Source organism: Limulus polyphemus, unplaced genomic scaffold (genome assembly GCF_000517525.1).
Source record: "Limulus polyphemus unplaced genomic scaffold, Limulus_polyphemus-2.1.2 Scaffold3607, whole genome shotgun sequence".
NCBI lineage: Eukaryota > Metazoa > Arthropoda > Merostomata > Xiphosura > Limulidae > Limulus > Limulus polyphemus.
Window position 1 is genome coordinate 54,349 of NW_013669217.1, and position 22,251 is coordinate 76,599.

Here is a 22,251-nt window from a genome sequence, read left to right on the forward strand (position 1 = left end):
ATTTACAATATGAAACAGTGTTTACCTGGTACATTAATTGTGATATTTACAATATGAAACAGTGTTTACCTGGTACATTAATTGTGATATTTACAATATGAAACAGTGTTTACCTGGTACATTAATTTTAATATTTCCAGTTTTGGCTGTAATTTGGATGTGTTAATCAAACAAAGGGATTTGTAGCTAATAAGGTTGTGTATTGTTTCTTTGTATTTTTATTCAGATTATAGCCCATAATAGTACACTTAAATATATTGTATTACCAGAATGATTACTTTTTGCCTGAATGTAAAATTTAACATTTAGAATTGTTTGAGATAAAGAAATAACTAAAATCTAACCATTACAATTTTTTGTGGATTTTTTTAAAAGCCATTCAAAGGATTAGACTTGTATGTCACTGCTTTTACTCTGAGGTGGCTAAGTTATTTTACTTTTTTTTTATTATTATTATTATTATTGAAAACCAACCATTGTGCAGCTTTAGGTCAGGATGACATTCCTATTCGGGTTGAGCCAGGGCTTTTTGAATGGCTAGCCTGGTATCAAGACAGTATGCCTGCATGGATGACTCCTCAAGAAATGCTTGAGTATGGGTTTAATATCGATCTTAATTACAACCCGTTGATAACGACTGCCGAACTGTGGGAGAAAAAGGAGTCCAGTGAACAGTACTATATCAGGAGCTTTTATATAACACAAACACTTTTGAAGAGGGCTTCTAGAAATAGTAAGTTGACTTACTGCCTCCCAACTTCTTTAACACCGAGTTAAAACATGGAATATATATATTTAATTCTAGAACTTTGTGCACTAAGTTTACAGTTCGCTTTGCTTCTGGCTATATTCAGTGTGCACAGTTGAGCTGGAAACTTTGTGTAAAAGACTGTACAGGCGAAAGAAACCACAGTAGATACCGTTTAATTTGTTATTAATTACTGAAATACAGGGTTAGTGACTTACTTAGAAAACTGTAATAAGATGACTAATTCTTTCAGTGTAAACAGCTTAAGTTTTTATAATCATGTATGAAAGTCAGCAATTCTAATTTAAGGTGCATGCAGCTGTTATTAACCAACTTATCCAAATAAATCTGAATATATGACAAAGCAATGATAAATTTGAAATTTACTCTGTAGACCTGTCCTATTTGAGTAATCAATAAAAAGGCAAAATATGTGAAGTGTTGACAGAATAATAGAGTTTATTAATTGAAACAACTGAATGTGTTGTACACAGTTTTTACTTGTGGGCTTATTTACATTATAACTAATACAGTTAAGTTTTTTTTATGTGTTTAACTAACTATTTTACTACTACTTGTGGACTTATTTACCTTGTAAGTAATAAACTACTAAAATTTTCATTTTGTAATTTAAGCATTTTTCACAAACACTACTGACTCCAATAAAATTCTGTTTTTAGATTCAAATATAGCTGGATTAACATTAGGATTGTAATAATAAATATTGAAAGCAGTCATACAAAATAAATAAGTTATCTATTGCATAAAGTGGATCCACTTAACAGTTTGAACTAGGGTAAATAGGCAACGGTTATGAAACTTTAAGAAAGCAGTAAATGACAAAATATAATAGTGCTTAGGAGTATATTAATTTGAATCATTTTGCATATAAAATCTGATTTAAAAGATTGCTAGAGAACACGGATTTTGTTCCATTGTTTTCAGTATTCTGTTTTTTTCTTGTAACTTTATTATTTCATAAGCAAAAGTTGAAGGTTTTTATGAATATGCATTTGTGTATTTTCAAGAAAGACTGTCAGATAAAAAATAATTATAAAAATTATATGAAATAGAATGCATAAATATATTTTAAAGTATCGAATGTACTTACAAATTATTGCTGTTCAGAGTAAAAATATATTGTAAAAATCATACTTCAAGAACCATTGGCATTACTATAAATTAATAGTTTAGCCAGACTCACTTTAGAAATTTTAGTACTATATTGGTTTAATACATATTCTAATGCATTTTGATGTTGCTATATATTATTTGTTTTTTAGATAACTCGTAGAAAATTCAAATTTTGCTTATAATTTCAGTTGCTTCCAAATCAAAATAGACATCAATATCCAAATCACTGTTTTCTTTGCTTTTATCTTTGTTATTAATATAAACATTTATTACATACACATTGCCATACTGTTATACATGTTCGAACTATAATCAGTCTTTCATAAAACACCATTCATAAATACATTTTATGGCGAAATTTGGATCTCATCAATGAGATTTAATCTGCTCCTAAATCTCAAAATTTAAAAGTTTTTTTTTCAAATTTTACATAGTCTTGTAAAAAAAATTACTTAAGACTTTAATTCGTATAACCTTTGAAAATAAATTACAAAAACTGATCTTAACATTTTCTATGTCATAGTTTAATTACGTGTATCTAAGTCACAAACTTCAAATTCTGAGTAAAGCTGTCAGTTCTTAATAAAAGTTAAAAGGGTTTCCATAAACTATTCCATGTTTTCTTTAAGACTACTTTGTGATATTCTATAACATAATATACTTTTTTCATATACATCAGTAGGAAACATACTCTTCACTGGTCATGCAGCAACTTTGGATACCTGTTCTCGGCAGCTGGTGGGTCATTCACCTAGAAATGCCAATGACCTTGTTCACCTTGTCCACAAGATTCCTTACTGTGCTGTAGTTACTGTGGAAGAGAGTAGTGAAGGCAAGTGGACACTGGTCAGCCCTCCTCTTCTACCACTGACTCACACTGGAAACATTCGCTTTGACTGGAAACATCTTTTATGAAGTGTTTACTCATTTTTCTTTAATATTTTGAAATAGGCTGAAGAAAAGGAAACTTAGACTGTTGTACTTCAATACAAGCAGGTGTTCCTATTCCTCCAGACAGTACTTCCTTTTCTGCATAAAAGCAGAAAGTGAAATTTTGGGTTATCAAAATGTTGGTGTTCGACGCAGAAATATGATCTACTGACTTATTATTCAAAAGTTAGTGAAAGGCATAATTAGTGCTGACCATATGTGGTCACCTGGAAGTTATGATTAGGGTTGGCAAAGATGTGTGGTTATCCATTACTTGAAAAATGTTAACAAGAAATTACGTTATAATTTATTCAACATCTTCAGTTGTACGGAAACGTTTATTATATTTATAGTATCTGTTACTGTCCATTATGGAGAAACCTTGGTTAGAACTGACAGTGTGAAGACAGATTTCTTTATGTATATGGGTTTATTACATGATTTCTAAGGTTGACAGTATATGGAAGCAGCATATTTACAATTGACAGTGTTATTTCTCTATGGTTATCCAGTACTTGGAAGCCAAGATGGTTTTTGACAGTATGCTGCATGTGATTGACAAATATTTGGAAGCATGAATTTAAAGTTGACAGTATTAATTTTTTCTTTATTCAGTTTTTAGAAACCAAGGTAAAAATTGCATAAAAATTAGAAGCCAAGATAAGGATTAGATGACATTATGATCTCTATGGTAACCCATAAATTAGAATCCATGGTATGGGTTTACTTTATGGTCTCTTGGTTGCCCAACATTTGAAAGCTAAGATAAAAAGTTGACAGTATGATCTCTTTGATAACCCAGAAATTGAAAACCAAGGTAGGTATTGACAGCAGAGTCACTGTGGTTAGCCTGCATTGAAAGCCAGATGCATTGGTTAACAATATGATCTCTGTGGTTCTTCAGTATTTAGAAGTTGTTGTAAGGGTTGACAATATGATCTCTATGCTTGCCCATTATTTCAAAGCCGTGATTATATTATATTTTCTGTATTCTCCATTTGTTTCAAAGCAATAATCAAGGCTATCAGTGATTGTGAAAGCTACGAGTAAGATTGTTAGTGTTTGTGGACATATGTTGTGTAAAAATTGTGATGAGGGTTAATTTGTGTGTGTGTATGTTACGCATGTTGTAGATTTGAGTACAATTTTTGTTTCACATTGTGTTTCTCATTATTCATAAGTTATATGAAGATACGTGCTCATTGTTTACAAGATATGAAAAGGGTTTATTACACATTGCCTATCAGATGTGGAAAATCATTTTAAGCTCTTATTGTTTTGCACTGTGCATGTATGTACCGTTTAGTCTGTGGTTGTTTGTCCTCCTGTCGGACGGCAGTAAGTTTACGGACTTACAATGCCAAACTCCAGGATTAAATTCCCCACTGTGAACACAGCAGATGGCCCAATGTAGTTTTGATCTAAAGCAAACAAACTGTGGTAGTGTTGCCAGAAAACAGCCATTTATCTTTCTAAACACATCAACTAGTGTTGTAGCGTAAAGAAATAGTAAAAACAATCACACTTTTACTTTGTAACTGAATACATGCAAATTAATTAGCACAGTTTTGACAATTGAGATGAAAGTATATCATCGTGTAGCCTGTTACTTGTATGTTTCATTATGGAAATAGTAAGTTGGAGAATGGTGGTAAAATATTGGAAACAAAGCTTTTGAAATATACCTTGTATTTTTTGGGATAACATTTGCTGATCTTCTTTGATGCATATGTTATGTTTCAAATAAAACAAAGTATGTAATCTAAGCTAGTTATAGAAGAATGCTTCAACTATAAACATACTCGGTATAGTGTCAGCTTTTGCCATGGCCTAACGAGAAGCGAGTTGAAATTACACTTTTAGGACATATTTTTTCTCTGGAAGTTGTTGGAAAGTCTATGAAACTTATTGAGATAATATTTTATTAACTCACATTACTGGTGTACTGGGCATGGTTAAACCTATGTAAGATCTATCAGTGCTTAATGGGAACATGTTTTCCCCCATTTTCATTTTTAGCTGATTTTTTAAAAACAAGTAATAGCAAAATGTAATTGTTTGTGAATTGATGGTTTTACACCTAATAATCAATGTACGAGTTTTTTATTTTACTGGAAAGGTTTGCTTGATTTCCATCTTTTTTTGTGTGAATGTGTTTTTTAAACCATACATCCAGTAAGTAAACATTCATTTGGTTATTACTGCCATTGGTAGAACATGTAGTAAAAGTTTGTCTCTTTGTGGCATGTGTGTTGGTAACATGAACTAATTTAATAATCATACGCTACAGGAGTTTATAAAAATAAATGTCATTTATTCACTTTGAAAAGTCTTGGAGCTGTTTCTGGTTAATATTTATATAGTGAAGATGATAGGTTTTCTTTAAAACAAAGCTTCAGGAAAAACCTTATAAGAAAAATATTGCAAGACTCAAATTCTCATCAACTGTGGTAGAACAGAATAAAAGTTTTAATCTAATAAATATGACGTAGAAGTTAAAATCAGCTTATAATATTATCAGTTATAATGACTAGGTTTCATGTTACATAACATGGTGCTCCAATTACCACTTTAGTTTCTAGATAAGCCAAACAACAACTTAAGCATACGTGCACTTTCAGTAGATAAAAACTTAAGCTAATAGCTTTACTGCACTTTCATTGCTGTGGCAATTATATATCTAAATACAGGAATATGTAGAATGATGTACAAGACACTGATCAGCCTTTCTACATTATCCACATTTCCTTCTTCAAGACTGGAAACTGTGTTCAGATGAAATATTCTTTTGAAAGGTGAAATGTCTGATGAAAAAATTTAAAACATGTAATAGCAGGAGTTTGGTAAGATAAGTTTCTTTATTTGGGTAGTTAAATTTTATTTTTGGAGTCTTGTGGTTTTCGGGTAATACAGAAAAAATAATGACTAAACTAGGGACCCAGGTTTTTCTGTTACATTTTTGGTAGGTTCTTGTTTCACTTGCATGTCTGGTACCCAAATTCTGTTATGATTATCAGTCTTGCCTGGTGTCATTCTGTACATAGTTTATGGTATTTAATCAATATATAACTTTTTATTATTATCTAATTGCTTAGCCTCAGTTCATGGTTATTAAAAAAACTTTTATATCATTTGTATTATTTATATAATTTAACTATGTTTTATGTATTGTATCCTGTTAATCTTTTAAATGTGAGACTTAGGGTGTTTATTTTCATAGTATATTGTGTCAGACAGTCAACATTGTTAAATTTTTAGTTCATGTAATGACTTTAGAATCTTATAATTCATGTGTTTTCTTCTTATGCCTTAAAGAATAAAATAGAAAACTAGATGGCTTTGAGTTACACTTGACAAAACAGAAACAATGAATTGAGATTTAGTTGAAAAGCAGAAATTGGAAAATCTACTATAGCATACCAAAAAAGAACTTTTGAACACAAGAAATTCAGGTGTAGTGATGTATTAGTTCAGATACAGAATGTATTGTATTTTGTTCAGATGTTACTAAATGAACTACAGAAATGTAACAGAAAAACCTGTATTCCTAGTCAAGTAAAACACTTGATGTTACTAAATGAACTACAGAAATGTGACCAAAAAAAACCTGGATTACTGTTCAAGTAAAACACTTGATGTTACTAAATGAACTACAGAAATGTAACAGAAAAACCTGGGTCTCTAGTTTAGTCATTTTTTTTAACTTGAAAACCACAAGACTCCAACTATAAAATCAAAGCTTCACATCTAAAGTAAGTTTTATCTTACCAATACATGTCACTCTAAACCAAGTGTTTTACTTGACTATGAATCCAGGTTTTTTTGGTCACATTTCTGTAGTTCATTTAGTAACATCAAGTATTTTACTTGACTAGTAATACAGGTTTTTTTGGTCACATTTCTGTAGTTATTTAGTAACACCAAGTGTTTTACTTGACTAGGAATCCAGGTTTTTTGGTCACATTTCTGTAGTTCATTTAGTAACACCAAGTGTTTTACTTGACTAGGAATCCAGGTTTTTTTGGTCACATTTCTGTAGTTCATTTAGTAACACCAAGTGTTTTACTTTACTAGGAATACAGGTTTTTTGGTCACATTTAGTAACACCAAGTGTTTTACTTGACTAGGAATTCAGGTTTTTTTGGTCACATTTCTGTAGTTCATTTAGTAACATCAAGTGTTTTACTTGACTAGGAATCCAGGTTTTTTGGTCACATTTCTGTAGTTCATTTAGTAATATAAAGTGTTTTACTTGAATAGTAATCCAGGTTTTTTGGTCACATTTCTGTAGTTTATTTGGTAATATCATCAGGTTTCTTTTTGATTAGATTTGAACAATACTCAATAGTGACTTTTAGTTTCCAACATATCTTATTTTCATACTGGAGTGGGCAGGCATTTAGGAAAGAGAAACAAACTTTACTCGTGATAGCATTTGATCACTAACAGATAAGGTCCAAAAACTTCCCTAAACATTGCATTTATTTATAGATCATAAAGAGTTTTCTTTAAAAATACAGGTATCATCCAGTGAAGAGATGATGCGATGGAAATGTTTAGTAACCTGACTGTGCAATTGCAAATGAACTATAATTATATTTGTCAAACAGCTGAAAAAAATGTTTTAATTTTAGAAACTCAAGAAGGTTAAGCTTAAAGTTTTTCTTCACAACGATATACTCAAACCAGATAGCTAAGACTGCTTTTAACTTAAGAAACTGTGTTGTTTATCATCTTTTGAATATTTAGGCTTTTATAACTTCCTGCCCTCTGAGGAGTCCACAAAGAAAACAATGTCCACTTACACCTAACTCTAAGTTGAGTATTAGAAAATCTTTAAATGCTAATTTTTTATTTTGATTTATTTCTGCCAAAGGATTTTAAACTCGTTTGAAAGTACAAGTTTCCTTGAATTTATATTAGTAGTATTTCACATATCAAGTTATTTGTACATTTCATATCTCAGAATTATTCAATTACAATTAAAGTTAGTATTTCCAATAACATTAAACAATCTTATGTCACGTCTTTGTAAAGCTAACCAATTTGATCAACTTTTTTTTTATTAAACCAATCAAATTTCTCTTTGTTCATCATTATTAGCCAATATAAACAAGATCTTTAGTCAAGAAACCAGAGTTTTCTAAATTTACAGAAACATCGAATTTAAATTGCATAATACACCCAAGTTACACATACTAAACAGTTTGCTGTATAAGATAAAATCTACGGGTTCTGTAAATGTGTTACGTTTTGGTAAACTTGAAACACGTAATAGATGCTAGAATAAGTAAACATATTGATAACTCTATGTTAAAAAGTGTTTAGGTCTTAGCAGCTTGGATAAAAACATTTGTTATCTGTCTGCTAGTGTTACGAGATTTCAAGTACTTACGAGGTGCATTCACAAATTTTCCTTTTGTTTATCTCCTGTAGAGGATCGTATTTAATTCAAGTTGGTATAATTATTTAAGCTTATATTAACATCTAGTTTCTCTTCATAAAATTGTTTGTTTTCAGTGTTATTGTTACACTTGTAAATAAATAGAAAATGTTTCACTGGAATTGTTACTATTGGAGTTAAAAACCTAATATGTATGATAGTATGTATCTGGCTGGTTTGTTGACTGATGTAATAAATTTGTTCAAAAACAAAATATACCTAGTTGTGGCAATAAACAAGTGTACAAACAAGATCCAGCATCTTCACAGTTTTTCATCTGGGAAGTTTGTTTTTTCCCTTCATAAATTTACATTTTCAACCGTAATGAAAATATGTTACAAAATAATTAGTAATGCATAGTTTTTTGTATAAACAACATTATTTATAACCGAATTACAGTTTCAAATCTTCTAAATTCCAAACAGAATATTTGTGAAAACACTGTTAAGTCTCATAATAAGATGAAACTAGTTATTTAATCCTAAGTTTGTAACTTAACCAGCCCCAGCTTAGTAATAAATCTGGAGTATATAATATCTATAAAATTTTTAGTTCACTACAAATTCACTAGGATGTAAATTTAGACTTCCATTCCTTGAAGACAAAATGTCAACTTTTTTTCCAGTGGAGAATAATTCAACATTTTGTTCTTTCATAACTTCACTTTTTTAACCAAAATTTCAACATTTTTTTTCTTTCTCTTTTCAAAGTATAAAACACTAGAAATATTAGAAGACAGCTCTGTTATTTACATTTACAAAGTTAAAAGATATTTCAAGTGTAGTTACAGTGGATGCAACTACAATGATCTATCTATTAAAAGTTAAAGTCAAGAAAAGAAAAGGCTTAGGTTGTTAATGAAGCTCATTCGTTGTTCCTATTGCCAAAACATTTTATAAAGGTCATTTTCTTTTTACTTTGTTCCTACCCTTATTAAAATATCAGCCGTGACAACCACTTCTAAAACTGTATCAAAATACTTTTCAGTTTGTGCTGGTTTTGGAATCTCTAGACCAAAGTTTAAACTGTTTTTATAAATACTATAAAGTCCATCAACTTTGATAAGGATAAGAAAGTTTTATTTTATCCTAGTGTAAAACAGGGAGAGAATGGGGAACTTTGGATCATTACATTTACACTGTCTCTAAGTGTAAATTCCTGTACAAAGTTTCTCCAATAGATCAATATACTTTTTAAGGCTTAACTGTGCTATATTTGCTTCTCATTGTATTTAAACTACCAACTTTCCAGGTAGGCCATTTCAGATTACCACAACAGTACAAGATACCAGACAAGGTTAATCTCCATATCCAAGTGTTGTTTGTTGTAAATAAGACACAGAAATCTTTCATTTGACCTTCTAACTTAAGAAATAAAAATTCCAAACAGCAACAAGTTTTTATAATCTTTGTTGCAATGAATTTAAGGTACACAACTTATTCTAGACTCATTTCTCTTTTTAAATGCAATGTTAACTTCTATTTTCAAACTAAAAACCTCATAAAAATAAACTAGTGTCAAGAGGAAATCATTTAATTAATCAACGCTATTTCACAAAACCAATTTGATCGAATGAAACTAGCCACTGAAATATGAAATGTCCATATGGATTCAAGCACACCTGACCAAAGAAACTTTCAGCAAAGTAACAAACCTAATTCCTTTCTAGACAAGATAAACATTTTTGTAAGTATATTAAAGTAACATAAATGAAACTAGCGATTAGCATGTTTACCAAGAAATACTTTGAGTTTGAATGTCAGTAGTTTGTTCAAATGTGAAAAAAAAAAATCTTACATTTTAACAGTGTGACGATGAAAAATGGTCAAATTAGTTTAGAGAAAAAGATGCATGGAATTTTACTCTCAAACAATTTTAATATCGATATGTTTGGCTTAATACGTTTTTACTCTTAGAAATTGATATTTGTAAAATTATACTGCAACATTGTGATATGCTAACGACTAACTGTACAAGTGCAAGTTTTTATTACAAAGAAGCATCACTACATCTGGTTTATAATTTATATACACACAAAAAAGTGGCAGTGAAAATTTGGCAGAACAGAATATTTATCTTTACAAACAGGCCTACAATAGTACAAAATTCAGTTAATGTAATATAATTTCAGGTCTTGTACGTTCGTAGAATCTCAAACTTACAGTAATACATTGTTTAAAGATAGTGCAGATAATCTATTGACAAACATTTCTGAGACAGAATATTATTAATGATTAATAGTACTATGACAGGAATGTCACTTATTACGATTAGGTAGGCATAATTAAATTAGAATTCCTGACTCGCGCCACCTTTTTTCGGCTGCCCTCCACTGCTTGATACGTTAGTCTTCTTAGGGAGCAAAACAGCTTGAATATTAGGAAGAACACCACCTTGAGCAATGGTCACACCAGAGAGAAGTTTGTTTAGTTCTTCGTCGTTCCTTATGGCTAGCTGAAGATGACGCGGAATAATCCTAGTCTTCTTATTGTCTCTTGCTGCATTTCCCGCCAATTCTAAAACTTCAGCTGCTAGATACTCCAAAACTGCTGCAAGATATACAGGTGCTCCGGCTCCAACACGTTCAGCATAATTTCCTTTTCTTAACAAACGGTGAATTCGTCCAACTGGAAACTGAAGCCCAGCACGACTGGAACGACTTTTGCTTTTTCCCTTAACCTTTCCTCCTTTGCCGCGTCCAGACATTTTTAACAAATAAGTGTCCAAACAACTTTATTGAAAAGGAAAAACCTGACTTCACAACGCTTGTTTAATTTTCCCGCAAAATATAACGTGTTTTTTCGAAGACTCCTAATTTATACCTACTTTTGTCACGTGATAGGTTTGAAAAGTATCCAATAGGAAGTAAACAATGTATACCACGTTAACCAATTATTTTTAAAGTTTGAATTCCCGCGTAATTTGTGAACTCGTGCAATTTTTTACTTCTGGGAGAAAACTGTAAACGTATTCCTTCGAGATTATGTACTGCGTTGTAGAAACTTAACGTTAGATACAATTTGATTTAGTACCGATAGTCACTATTGTATAGTCAATGTAGTTTGTAATCCCAACATTTAAAAACATGTATTAGTTTTTAATTGAGCGGAAATATATCAATAAACAAGTTTATTACTCGGTGTAATTGAGTTAATAACGTTATACAAAAAAACAAAGAAATATTTTCCAGAGTGAGCCTACTGTGTAATCAGCAAGTATATTAAATTTAGGTTTAAAAACAAATAAGATAATGTTATTACACAGATAAGTACCAACTGTTAAATTGGCTATAAGAAAATATACATAGATTTTGATCATTTCTAAATGTAAATTAGAATATTATTAGTATCCATGACTTAAATTAATATTTTCTCGTATTTGTCAAACTGATAAGATTTTTCAACGATGATAAAAAAAATATTGACTTGAGTGTTCCTTAAGTTTAAGTTAAAATTTAAATACTTCTGTCTTAGCTTTACTTTGTCGCTAGGCCTTGATAAAACATCATTATAAAACTAGGAAGATTTTTTTAGACTTAAGAGTGATGTTTTCATTTTAATGTTAATTGTTGTTTGTAAGAAAAGAGAGCGATTTCTGGCAGAAATTTTTTTACAGCTCTTAATAAGAACAAGACCAAAAATTATAGCTTTACAGTAAACATCCAGTCTACCACGTACCAGCAAATTAACTTTTTTCATCCTTACAAACACACACACATACTGCAACTAACAAAAACTGAAATATTCATTATATTTATAGATAACTTGGTGCACAGCTTAGACAAGTAAAAAGAAACAATTCTGTCCATATAGATCCTATGTATAATATTATCAGTAATATATAAACTATCATTAACTCCATGTATATTATAAGTTGTCTATAAATTATTTTTATTGTCTCCTAATATCATAATCATATTTCTAATTGTGCATTCTATCAAAAATGTTGCTCAACATTTTTTCTTTAATTTGTAAGGCATATTTCTGGAAGCTTTCTAGGAGATCACATTCGTTAATCATCTCAAATAATGACATACCTGTTTTTACCTTCTACCTTTAATATTATAAATGATTTACAGACTTTTAGATAATATAAATTTAATGATATTATAACCAACAGAAATCAAGGAACCTTTCGGTGCTTCAAGGCTGTTCTTGCACATCCACATGTCAAGAAAAGTAAAAATTTCAACTATAGTTTTTTGGAAATCATTGATTCCCCCACTTAAACTCTTGCAAAGAGCTGGCCTCCAATACTGCCACAAGTAACTTGTTCCATAAGTCAATCACTTCATTAGAAAAATATAACTTTAACTGAAGCCTAGCCTGCATTTTGTCAAATCTTAAACTTATTTCTTCTCATCCTATTATCTTCAGCACAAAGAAATCAGAGGCCTTTATCCTGTCAGTCCCACAGACAATCTTACAAGTTTCAAAGGTCACCTCTCCCCATTTTTTGCTAAGAAAAAAGGGTATATTCTTTCATCTATGGAAACATCCTAGCTAGTACACCATCCTCTGATTCATATTCCAGTAAGTCAATATACTTTCTTAGATAAGAAGAGTAAAAATTGATACTGTATTCTGAGAGAAGCCTAACTAATGATTTGTTTAGAGATAAGACCTATATTAAATTGTAATAAATGTCTATAAATACACTCTAAATTGTTATTAGTTTTATTACTAGCAACAGGGCTTGAGTGACTTATCCACCACCATGCCAAGATAATTTCATTCAATCGTGTTATTGATTGATTCCCATTTATATTAAACAATATTTATTGATAATGTTGCACTTAATATGGTAAGGGTCATATACCAAATATTTATCTAACCTACCAATTGACCTGAGTCATTCTGTAATCCTTAGTATAACTAGCAATACTCAAGAGATTAATGTCAACAAGAAACTTTACTAATTATGCCCCTATCAGTATCATTAATGAAAACAAGAAAGAACAAAAGTCCAAGGTGACCCTTGAGGTACTCTATTAGCAACAAAGACCCTGTTTCACTAAATTACATTAATATCAACCTCTTGCTTTCCCAGTTGAAGGAAGTAGTTGGTTCATTCTGTATGGTGCTGGTTTTACTGTATGTGATATTTTGTAGTTTTGGTTACTTGAAGAGAGCTCAGAGAAGAGCTACCAGGATGATTCTAGGCTTGAAGGAGGTTATGAAGTTGAACTAAAGTACACTAAATAGAAGGACTTGAGGGGGATGACAAAGCTTAAAGAACAAAAATTGCAGATAGAAAGACCAGAGGGCACAAGTTTAAGATATGGAAACTGACACGACTCCTGTTAATACATTATTATGTTTCTAATAGGGTGTTCAGCCTATGGAATACTACCTTCAGATGTGGTAGATGATCAACATTTAAAGAGTTTAAGTTGGGTGAGTAGTTTAGAAATTGTGGTTGAATATAAGAAGTTCTTTTATGTTGACTGGAATGGGGTGGTAGTGTAATATAGAAACAACTCCATGTTATCCCTTGGAAAAATGAGTGTCCAAGATGTTAGTATAAAGTAACTAACAATGTAATAAACCTAACCTGAAAATAATCCAAAAAATATTAAATAAGTCACGAGTAAAAGAATTACATTCAATGGAAGTAGCAGAAGAAAATACATCACACAAGCTATATAAAACATACACATATTAGTAAGATATATCACTTTTTAAGTAATGTTCACGAAGGATTGTCAGCTGAAAGTTTATTATCAGGTATAGCAGTACTAGTTCATGAAAATAAATAAGTTTAAGAGCACTACTGATGTACAAGCTTAAAAAACTGGAAGATGATTCAGACTCGCATCTTAGAAAACTTGTATTATTATTATACTTTGTTTTTCATTGTTAGCTTATTAGATGTATTTAGTGCTAACTTGATTGAAATTAGTGAGATATTGAAAAACATTGTTCACAGCAAGGGTAATTCATGAAACAATGCATTTTAATCTTTAGAAATAAGAACAGAAAAACATATTCTTAATTAACTATACTCATTACCTGGTTAATTTTTAGTTTTGCTCTAAGTAGGTAGGTTGTTCTGATTGGAAGTTTATATTATCAACTATGATTCCAATATTGTCTAATTTCTAGTGATAATGTTACTCAATAATGCTCAAGACTGAATTCTTTGTTGAAAAATATTTTTTTATAAATAATTGTTACAAATCTTTTGTATTTTTTTTTATAGTTACCTGTTACAAATCTTTGAAAAGTGAATTTTTTATAGAAAGCTTTGAAGCACAAGATTCTCTAGACTTTGTATAACACAATTATTGGAGGTTACTGTGTTGTTATATGCATTTATGCTAACATTTATTAGTAGTTCTTGTGGCTGCATTTGAGTCAAGACTTTCAGCACTTGTGTGAACACTTTACTGTGTTTTTCACCCAGAGAAAAAGTTGACCTAAATGGGGGTAAACATCAGCAAGAATTGTTTCTCCTCTACAGAAAATAAATAGCCCTTGATATCACTGGTCCACTCCTAGAGACTGAAAGAGGTCACCTGTATATTACTGTGGTTATTGACTACTTCACAAAGTGGAATGAAGGCTTATCCATTGATCTGTACGTCTGCACAGTCCATGGCTGATACACTGGCAGAGCACCTGAAGAGATCCACACAGATCAGGGAAATAACTTTAACAGCCATTTGTTAGATATACACGACTGTTTCTATTTAAGTTTAATACGAAAGTTATGATTTAGATAGTTGTATAGCACAAGTGTTAAATTTAGTTGTTGTTTTTTTAAAACAATAATTTATCACAAGTTTGTTTATATAACTGTTTACGAATCATGTTGTGTAGTACACTAGGTATGAATTGGTAACTGTTATATTATTACATCATGTTACTAAAACATTCTTAGTTTTTCTCCTTGTTATAATTGAATATTATTGCATCATAAAATCTAGTAATGTGAGAAATGTTCTAGACCTCTGTCGGGGCATAAATATGCATCCAAAATGTAGTTCAAGAGATAGATCTAGACTGCGTGATTGTTAGTTTAGCCATAAAGAGCATATGGTGGCAATGTTTAAATTGAGATTATCACAGATTGTATTGTAATAACAAAGTATAGAAGAATAATTTGTCCAGTCATATTGTGTTCTAAAATAACTGAACCAACCTGTGTGGACTTTGACAAAAAAGAGAGAATTTTTTAAAGCTCTGGATGCAACTGAGGTAATCATCAGTATAATGAACATTTGTATATATAAGTTTGATTTGTTTTGATTTATTATTTTAAAACAAGTTGACTATGTGCTGTTTATTTATTGTTGAAATGTATCACCAACAAGTCACAGAAACCTACTGTAATACATACATAAAAACCTGACACATCTGTTGTTTGAGTTGTGTAAAGTGTGCAACTTCTCCTTACCATCCACAGTTTCATGGTTTAGTGGAAAGAGTGATACATCCTGTGAAGCTTGTGCTTGCTAAGTTTTTAATCGTAACTGAACTGACTAGGAAAACATTTATGATGTATCTTGCAACTGAGCAGAGATCCATAGGTTGTGTGTAGAACATGTTAACGTTCAGTCAAAAAGACTTACACCTTGTAGATGTGATGTATGGTTCTTCACATAGATCATAGCTCCCACATGAATATGTAGAGTTGTTTATAGTCTGCATTAGTTAGTGAACAAAAGTTTGTATATCATCTGAAGAGCACAAGATTAACAGGACTGAAATAGCTTAGTGACCCTTACTTTCTGAGTGAGATGTTTGATGAGAAGTTAATAATGTATTAAGATCAGTGTTAATTAGCATGCATGTTCAGTTACTTGGTCAACTATCTATGGAATTGTACAATAAAGTTTATTTATACATTAATTGTAGTGTCATTAGTGAGATATACCTGTTTTCTTGGGTTTTTTCTAAATAAAGTAAAAAATCTTGAGACTGTTGCATTTAGTGTGGTATGCAAGCTTACCATATGTTTCTTAACTCCTTATTAATTCCCCCAGTGGCTGAGCAGTAAATCTGAAGGCTTATAATGTTAAAAATTGGGTTTCAATACCAATGGTGGGCACAGTACATATAGCCTATTGCATGGCTTTGTGATTAACGAACAAACAAACCCTAGATTAATATATAATTAATTTTTTCAAAATTTCTGTACATATTTAGAATGTGTTCTTAATACAGAAAATTGGTGAAGTGAGCTACTAAGCCTCTCTCTCACTTTTTAAGAAATTAGGTCATTCGATTAGTGTATAACATGTACTTTCCCAAGGGAAAGATTGCTGTGCAATAATGCATACTGTACAGAAAGTGTCAGTCATCTTTCCCATTGACAAGAGAGGTGATGCTCCAGGGATAGAACACCCCTTGTTTTGTGTAGTACCCCTCAATCATGGGGGTGGTGCTGCATCCCAAGAAGAATGGCATTGTTCTTCCTATATAATGACATGTGTTTTTAGTCTGGAACAAGATGATTGAGAAAACAATTGCTCTGATTACCACAGATACTCATTAACTTTAAGAACACACTCCAGTAATGGCATGTGTTTTTAGTCTGGAACAAGATGATTGAGAAAACAATTGCTCTGATTATCACAGATACTCATTAACTTTAAGAACACACTCCAGTAAAAGTGACAAATTACAAATGCCTTTAAAAGCTTTGATTGTTGTTTGGAAGTGTTGAAAATAAAGAAAGATTCAATGTTTGATACATTGAGTCCATTCTCTTCTTCACATTCAGTTGAGGTTAAGATAATTCAGATTTTTCTCCATAAAACAATTTCTGGTGAATTTCTGTTTATTCTGTGGATCCAACTTGATTACTTAGAGGTAAATAACTGAACCTTAGAATACCATTTTACAGAATACATACACCTTAACAGAGCTCGGTAAATCCATTTTCTAATTATCACTTAACCAATGTTTCTCACAGAAATATTGAATTCTTCCACTATTCTTTACCTTTGGTACACAGAATACAACCTTAATTTTTTTTTTCAAAAAATATGTTATTTCATCAAATATGGCTGGCTTAAATATTGGTATTTTTGTAAATATATTTTCAATAATAATTTTGTTTTGCCGAAAAGATACAGATGATTTGATATTCCCAAAACTCCAGTTTTATTTACATTCCAATGATGCTTTTATGAGATTTTTAAACACTTTCAATTTAAGTTTCCTTTTACACAATAATATACCCAAACAACGATTCTCATTAAATCCACTTTATAATTATCACTTCCAAAGCCTAATCCTTCATGCTTCTTACACGGTATTCTTTGCTGCAAAGTCAATGAACCTGAGAAGACTATGTTGGTATTTTCCAACCAACAATTGAGGGTAAATTGTTTGTTTTTTTCAGTTAGTCTTATTTTTTTAACATTCTTATTCCTGGTGAATTATGGTTGTATCATAACTAAACTGATCTTGTTAGTTTGGGAAAACTTTGCCAATAGGTTTAAGTATGTGACAAGTTTACAATGAGCCAGTGCTTGAGTTGTAAAAAATTAACAAGTGGAACTGTCAGGTTTGATATCCAATTTGTGAACAGCAGTCCCATGCTGCTCAGATAGCCTGAGTAGTTTAACAACAGGAACAATTTCATTTGAGTGAGCTAGTTATTCACTTATGGAGACAGCTTGATTAACTTTAGAATCCTAGTGTACCTTTGGTAAACCAGGTTGAAAAATTTGTAATTATTCGACCCAGTGAACTAAATGCAATAGTAAAGTATTCTCCTTGCCTATGGCTTTTTCACATAATTAAAGTAGCGATTAATTAATGGTAATATTCAAGGGAAAACATTTGATACAAACACGTAATACCTAGAAATTGATAACAGACTGAAATTAGAATGAAAACAATTTTGAAAAAAAAATTGATGTTAATTTTTTTTTCCCAGTTAAATAAATTGAATGGGCACTGAATTTTATGCTTTAAAGTGAAGACTGATTTTTAAACTATTTACATATACTTCTCTGAAGATAGGAAGTGGGACTAGCAATGTGCAGAGAACATTAAAAGGACACTTTTCAAGCATCTTAATTAAGCTTTTTTTTCCTTTTTTGGAGGGAAGGAGGGAGTGTTAGAGAAGACTATGGGGACTGCAGGTTGCATCTTGTAAACAGAGTGTAAAAAGCCATAAGAAGCAAACAGATTCTCTTAAATTTCTATTGTAACTGACAAAGGTAACCAGACTTCTCGGTTTTGTCGAGACTCATATTTTTTGGTAGTATGTTCCAGTGTCCCAAGAACAGTTCTCGGGATGCACAAAACGCCCCATTTTTATGATAAAGACATCAAACTCAGTCACATCAAATCATGAATGTAATAGGCCTACTTGACTTGATCATTGTTGTAATACATACTTTCCTGCCATTAAACAAAAGTTCATTCTATGCGTGGTGAGAAACCCAGATCTGAATGGAGACAGTGCTCATCGTCAAAATACACTTTACTAAATTTTATGACTATATAATGAAAAAATAGAATTTCCAAGTTTAATTCACTCCTCACAAAAATATGTTGTAAAAAAAGTTTCAAGGCAGTGCTAAAACCTAAAAGTAGTATGTTTGAAAATGTTATGGATTCTTAAATATGTCCAGGTACGAAGTAACCTATATTAAGATGAATTGAATAAGGCAATAAACTCAAGATTTCTTGGATGTATAATGTAACTATTGTTGCTCATTTGTTTTGTGTCTATCACTAAAAAAGTAGTTGAAATTATTCCAAAAACAATGCCAATGTTAATATATTTGGAAATATTGTGTGACAGTTCAATAAATCTAAAGTAAATTAAATAAAAGTAGATTATTTCAAATTTGTAATAACCATTCTGAAATACACTATTCATGCCTCATTCTCAAAAAAAATAGAAATGAGGCTCTCAATGCTTCAAATATAAGCATATCCTAAACAAAATGGCGACTGCAAAGAAAGGCCCGGGAAATCTTGGATGGACAAATAATTTAGGTGCTATACCCAATGTTTCAAGGAGTGACAAAACTACAATCATTCAGAGACATTCACAAGTGTCTACAAAACACCTCACTAAAGGCTATAGGTTTTCCGTGAGTCATACGCACATGATATTGAATTGAGGTCATCTGTCATGCTTTGTATTATAGGTATAGGCTTAAAACTCCATGTCTGGAAAGTTTTACATTCATTATCGTGTTTGTAGTGTTTATTTCACTATTGATTATTAATTATTTAGTATTGTGTGTACATAAGTTCAAGAAAAAAACTCCATTGTAGTTTAAATATACAGTATTTGGTGAGGTTACGTGTACTCACTTTAGGCCTATGCATTGATACTAAATGATAGAGGGATGGGGCGACACTGAATATTTTTCAATCCCTCAACAACAGAAAGCCTTTTTTGTATTATGAAGTTTAAACTTAAAGAGTTTCCTATCATTTGGAACATCGTTGTTACTTTGTCAGTTTTGTAAACGTCTTCTATATCGAGAGTGAATATGGACTATAATGAAACAATCCTACGTTGGCATAAAACTGGAATTGATCTGATTCTTTCTGTGCCTCAAACACTACTACAGCACTCCTATATAACAATATATTGTGAGGAACACCCTCAAGGCTAAGTGCTCTAGGCCTCCACCCATTATGTGTTTAATTGGTTATGTGACTACAAAATATAATGCTAATCATTAGGATGAAATTTTCCTTTACCCATTACTCTGCTTATGTACGGTATTTCAGTTACATTTTGTAATGAAATTTATCATACTGATATGTTCTTCCAGTAAAAGTTAATGAAAAAGTCTGTGTTTTAAAGTGTATTTCAAGTCACAGAAGAAAAATAAGACTCCTTGGTTAATACAACCACAAGTAAGTGTTCATGTTTAATCAAGACCAATTAATGTTTTGTGTTTGGATACATGCACATTTATGCTATTTTCCCTACATTTTTACAAAGTTACCCATAAATATTTTTCCAACTTATTCAAGCCTAATAGGCCTAGGCTACTGTGTTAACGGGCCAATTTGAGCATTATTCATCATTATATTAGATCTTTAAATGCAGATATTATATAGATTAGCTAGGACTGTTGAATAAAAAGGCATGTTAGTGTTAGCACTATAAAGTATAATTTCCCATATATGTTTAAAATTTCATATAGCCTTAATATAGGCCCAGGCCTTATTACTAGTATTAGGCTAGGCTAATGAAAATTAACAGTTTAGTTTTGCATTATTTACCGAAAAACAGAGGTCCTTCATCACGTCGGATCTTTAAAAGCCACCGTTTCCTTCTGTCAATATTAGCATCTGTAGGAATACAATGGAATGAGAGATTTGTTGTATTATGCATCATTATCATACATCAGAACACAATTGTGATACGATGCCATTGTTTTTTTCGTTAGGAGCCTCGCTTTCGATTTAGGATGGCAAGTGCTTAATATCATTGAACACACAGATACACAATTTTACTTGTATGGTGTTTCAAGGTCTTCCCGGGAACGAGGCTGAGTATTTTTACAAGTAAACACAGCAGATTCATTCCATCCTTAAATACAGCCATTACATAAGTTACCAGGCGGTTAAATGCAGATATCCACACACAACTATAACATCAAACCTCACTCCTTTCAAAGGTAAGGCATTTGTGTCTTTTAAGAGGAAAATAAATTGTATAACTACAGCTCTTTGGCCGATAATAGAATAGTTTTAGGCCTATATTATAGTTAATAACCAGCTCCATAGTTTAAATATGGCAGTATATGAACAAGCCCATTTCATATAACTTCGATTTGCCCCTTCTCATTATATTCTGATGTTTATGTTTCAAAATATATTTACATTAGGACTTAAAACAGGATAAAATACAAACGTAGGAAATGGTTACTGCTTATGTATGGGTGTAGATTTGGTGTATCTGGATTTTCAGAAAGTATTTGACAAGGTGCCACATAAAAGGCTTGTAAGAACAATTATCTCTAAAGGTGTGGGAGATATCTTAGCTAATTGGCCAAGTGGTTAGAGCGCTTGACTCGCAATCTGAGGGTCGCTGGTTCGAACCCCGTACCACCAAACATGCTCGCCCTTTCAGCCGTGGCGGCGTTATAATGTGACGTTGGTAAAAGAGTAACTCAAGTGTTGGCGGTATGTGGTGATGACTAGCTGCCTTCCCTCTAGCCTTTCACTGTTAAATTAGGGACGGCTAATGCGAAATTTAAAACAAACAAAATCTTTGAAAGGGTTACTGCTTATGTAGATGAGGGTAAAGACGTAGATTTGGTGTATCTGGATTTTCAGTTTAGCAATGAAATGTTCAATACCCCCTTTTCGTTTAAAAATATGTATAGTTAGTTATAAATCGAAAAACAAAATTAAATCCTTTCAAAAGGTCTTCCAGAAGTTCTCTATCTGTTGAAATATTGAAGTATAGACAGAATCAGTCCTCATATGTCGCATTAGTTTCTTTTGTAAATGCTCATATGACAACAGACTTTTTCTTTATGGTGTTAGCACAGTAACATGACATCTATTATATGTTATTATGTAGAACTCTGGGTTCTCTCCCGATGACAACACGATAATGTAGTGTACACGTACAACTTTATGTAGAACTCTGGGTAGAAAAACACATGGTTTTTAAGATAAGTTAGTTACGAGTGTATGTATATACATGTGAAAATACAATATCAAAATAACGTTCTAATCACGTGAAGCAAGAACAGCAATAAAATTAACCAACAATAGTTTTTATCTTGTGTTTTCTAATGAGCTTAATTTTCGTTATTTTATTATGCCCAGGATGGTCTGTGTAAAGAGATACTGAAATGTTGCATGGACATGTTGATATATATATATACCTAAAGTATTGTTACGTCATCGAGATCACATGACTACAGTGACGCCACGTTTCTAGAACTATCCCGAATCTTGGCGAATGCTCTAGTATTTGCTAGATATAGGGTAGTTTGGTATATATAAGAGGGGACAACGTGACGCGAGATTAAAGGTAATGTAATGTG

At 31.5% G+C, this 22,251-nt stretch overlaps 2 protein-coding genes and 1 long non-coding RNA gene across 3 annotated transcripts in view; 2 read left to right on the plus strand and 1 right to left on the minus strand.

The window, feature by feature from the left end:
* LOC106469673 (protein UBASH3A homolog) overlaps positions 1-6,313 on the plus strand; it is a 25,249-nt gene extending 18,936 nt beyond the window's left edge. The window contains exons 10-11 of the mRNA XM_022398248.1: positions 485-733; positions 2,562-6,313. Coding sequence (XP_022253956.1) covers positions 485-733; positions 2,562-2,797 — 485 coding nt within the window. The 3' untranslated portion in view covers positions 2,798-6,313. The remainder of the gene's footprint in view (positions 1-484; positions 734-2,561) is intronic.
* A 288-nt stretch (positions 6,314-6,601) lies between these two features.
* LOC111088356 lies at positions 6,602-8,464 on the plus strand. Its single transcript, XR_002612893.1, has 2 exons — positions 6,602-6,894; positions 6,948-8,464. It is a non-coding gene; the product is annotated as an uncharacterized LOC111088356 (long non-coding RNA).
* A 1,691-nt stretch (positions 8,465-10,155) lies between these two features.
* Positions 10,156-14,421, minus strand: LOC106469674 (histone H2A-like). The gene has a single exon (XM_022398250.1). The coding sequence runs from the start codon at positions 10,959-10,961 to the stop codon at positions 10,545-10,547; it is 417 nt and encodes a 138-aa protein (XP_022253958.1). The 5' UTR covers positions 10,962-14,421; the 3' UTR covers positions 10,156-10,544.
* Between the last annotated feature and the right edge of the window lie 7,830 nt (positions 14,422-22,251).

Bases quoted from the DNA above. Each gene is read 5' to 3' on its own strand.
- LOC106469674 (XM_022398250.1), bottom strand. From the start codon at position 10,961: ATGTCTGGACGCGGCAAAGGAGGAAAGGTTAAGGGAAAAAGCAAAAGT.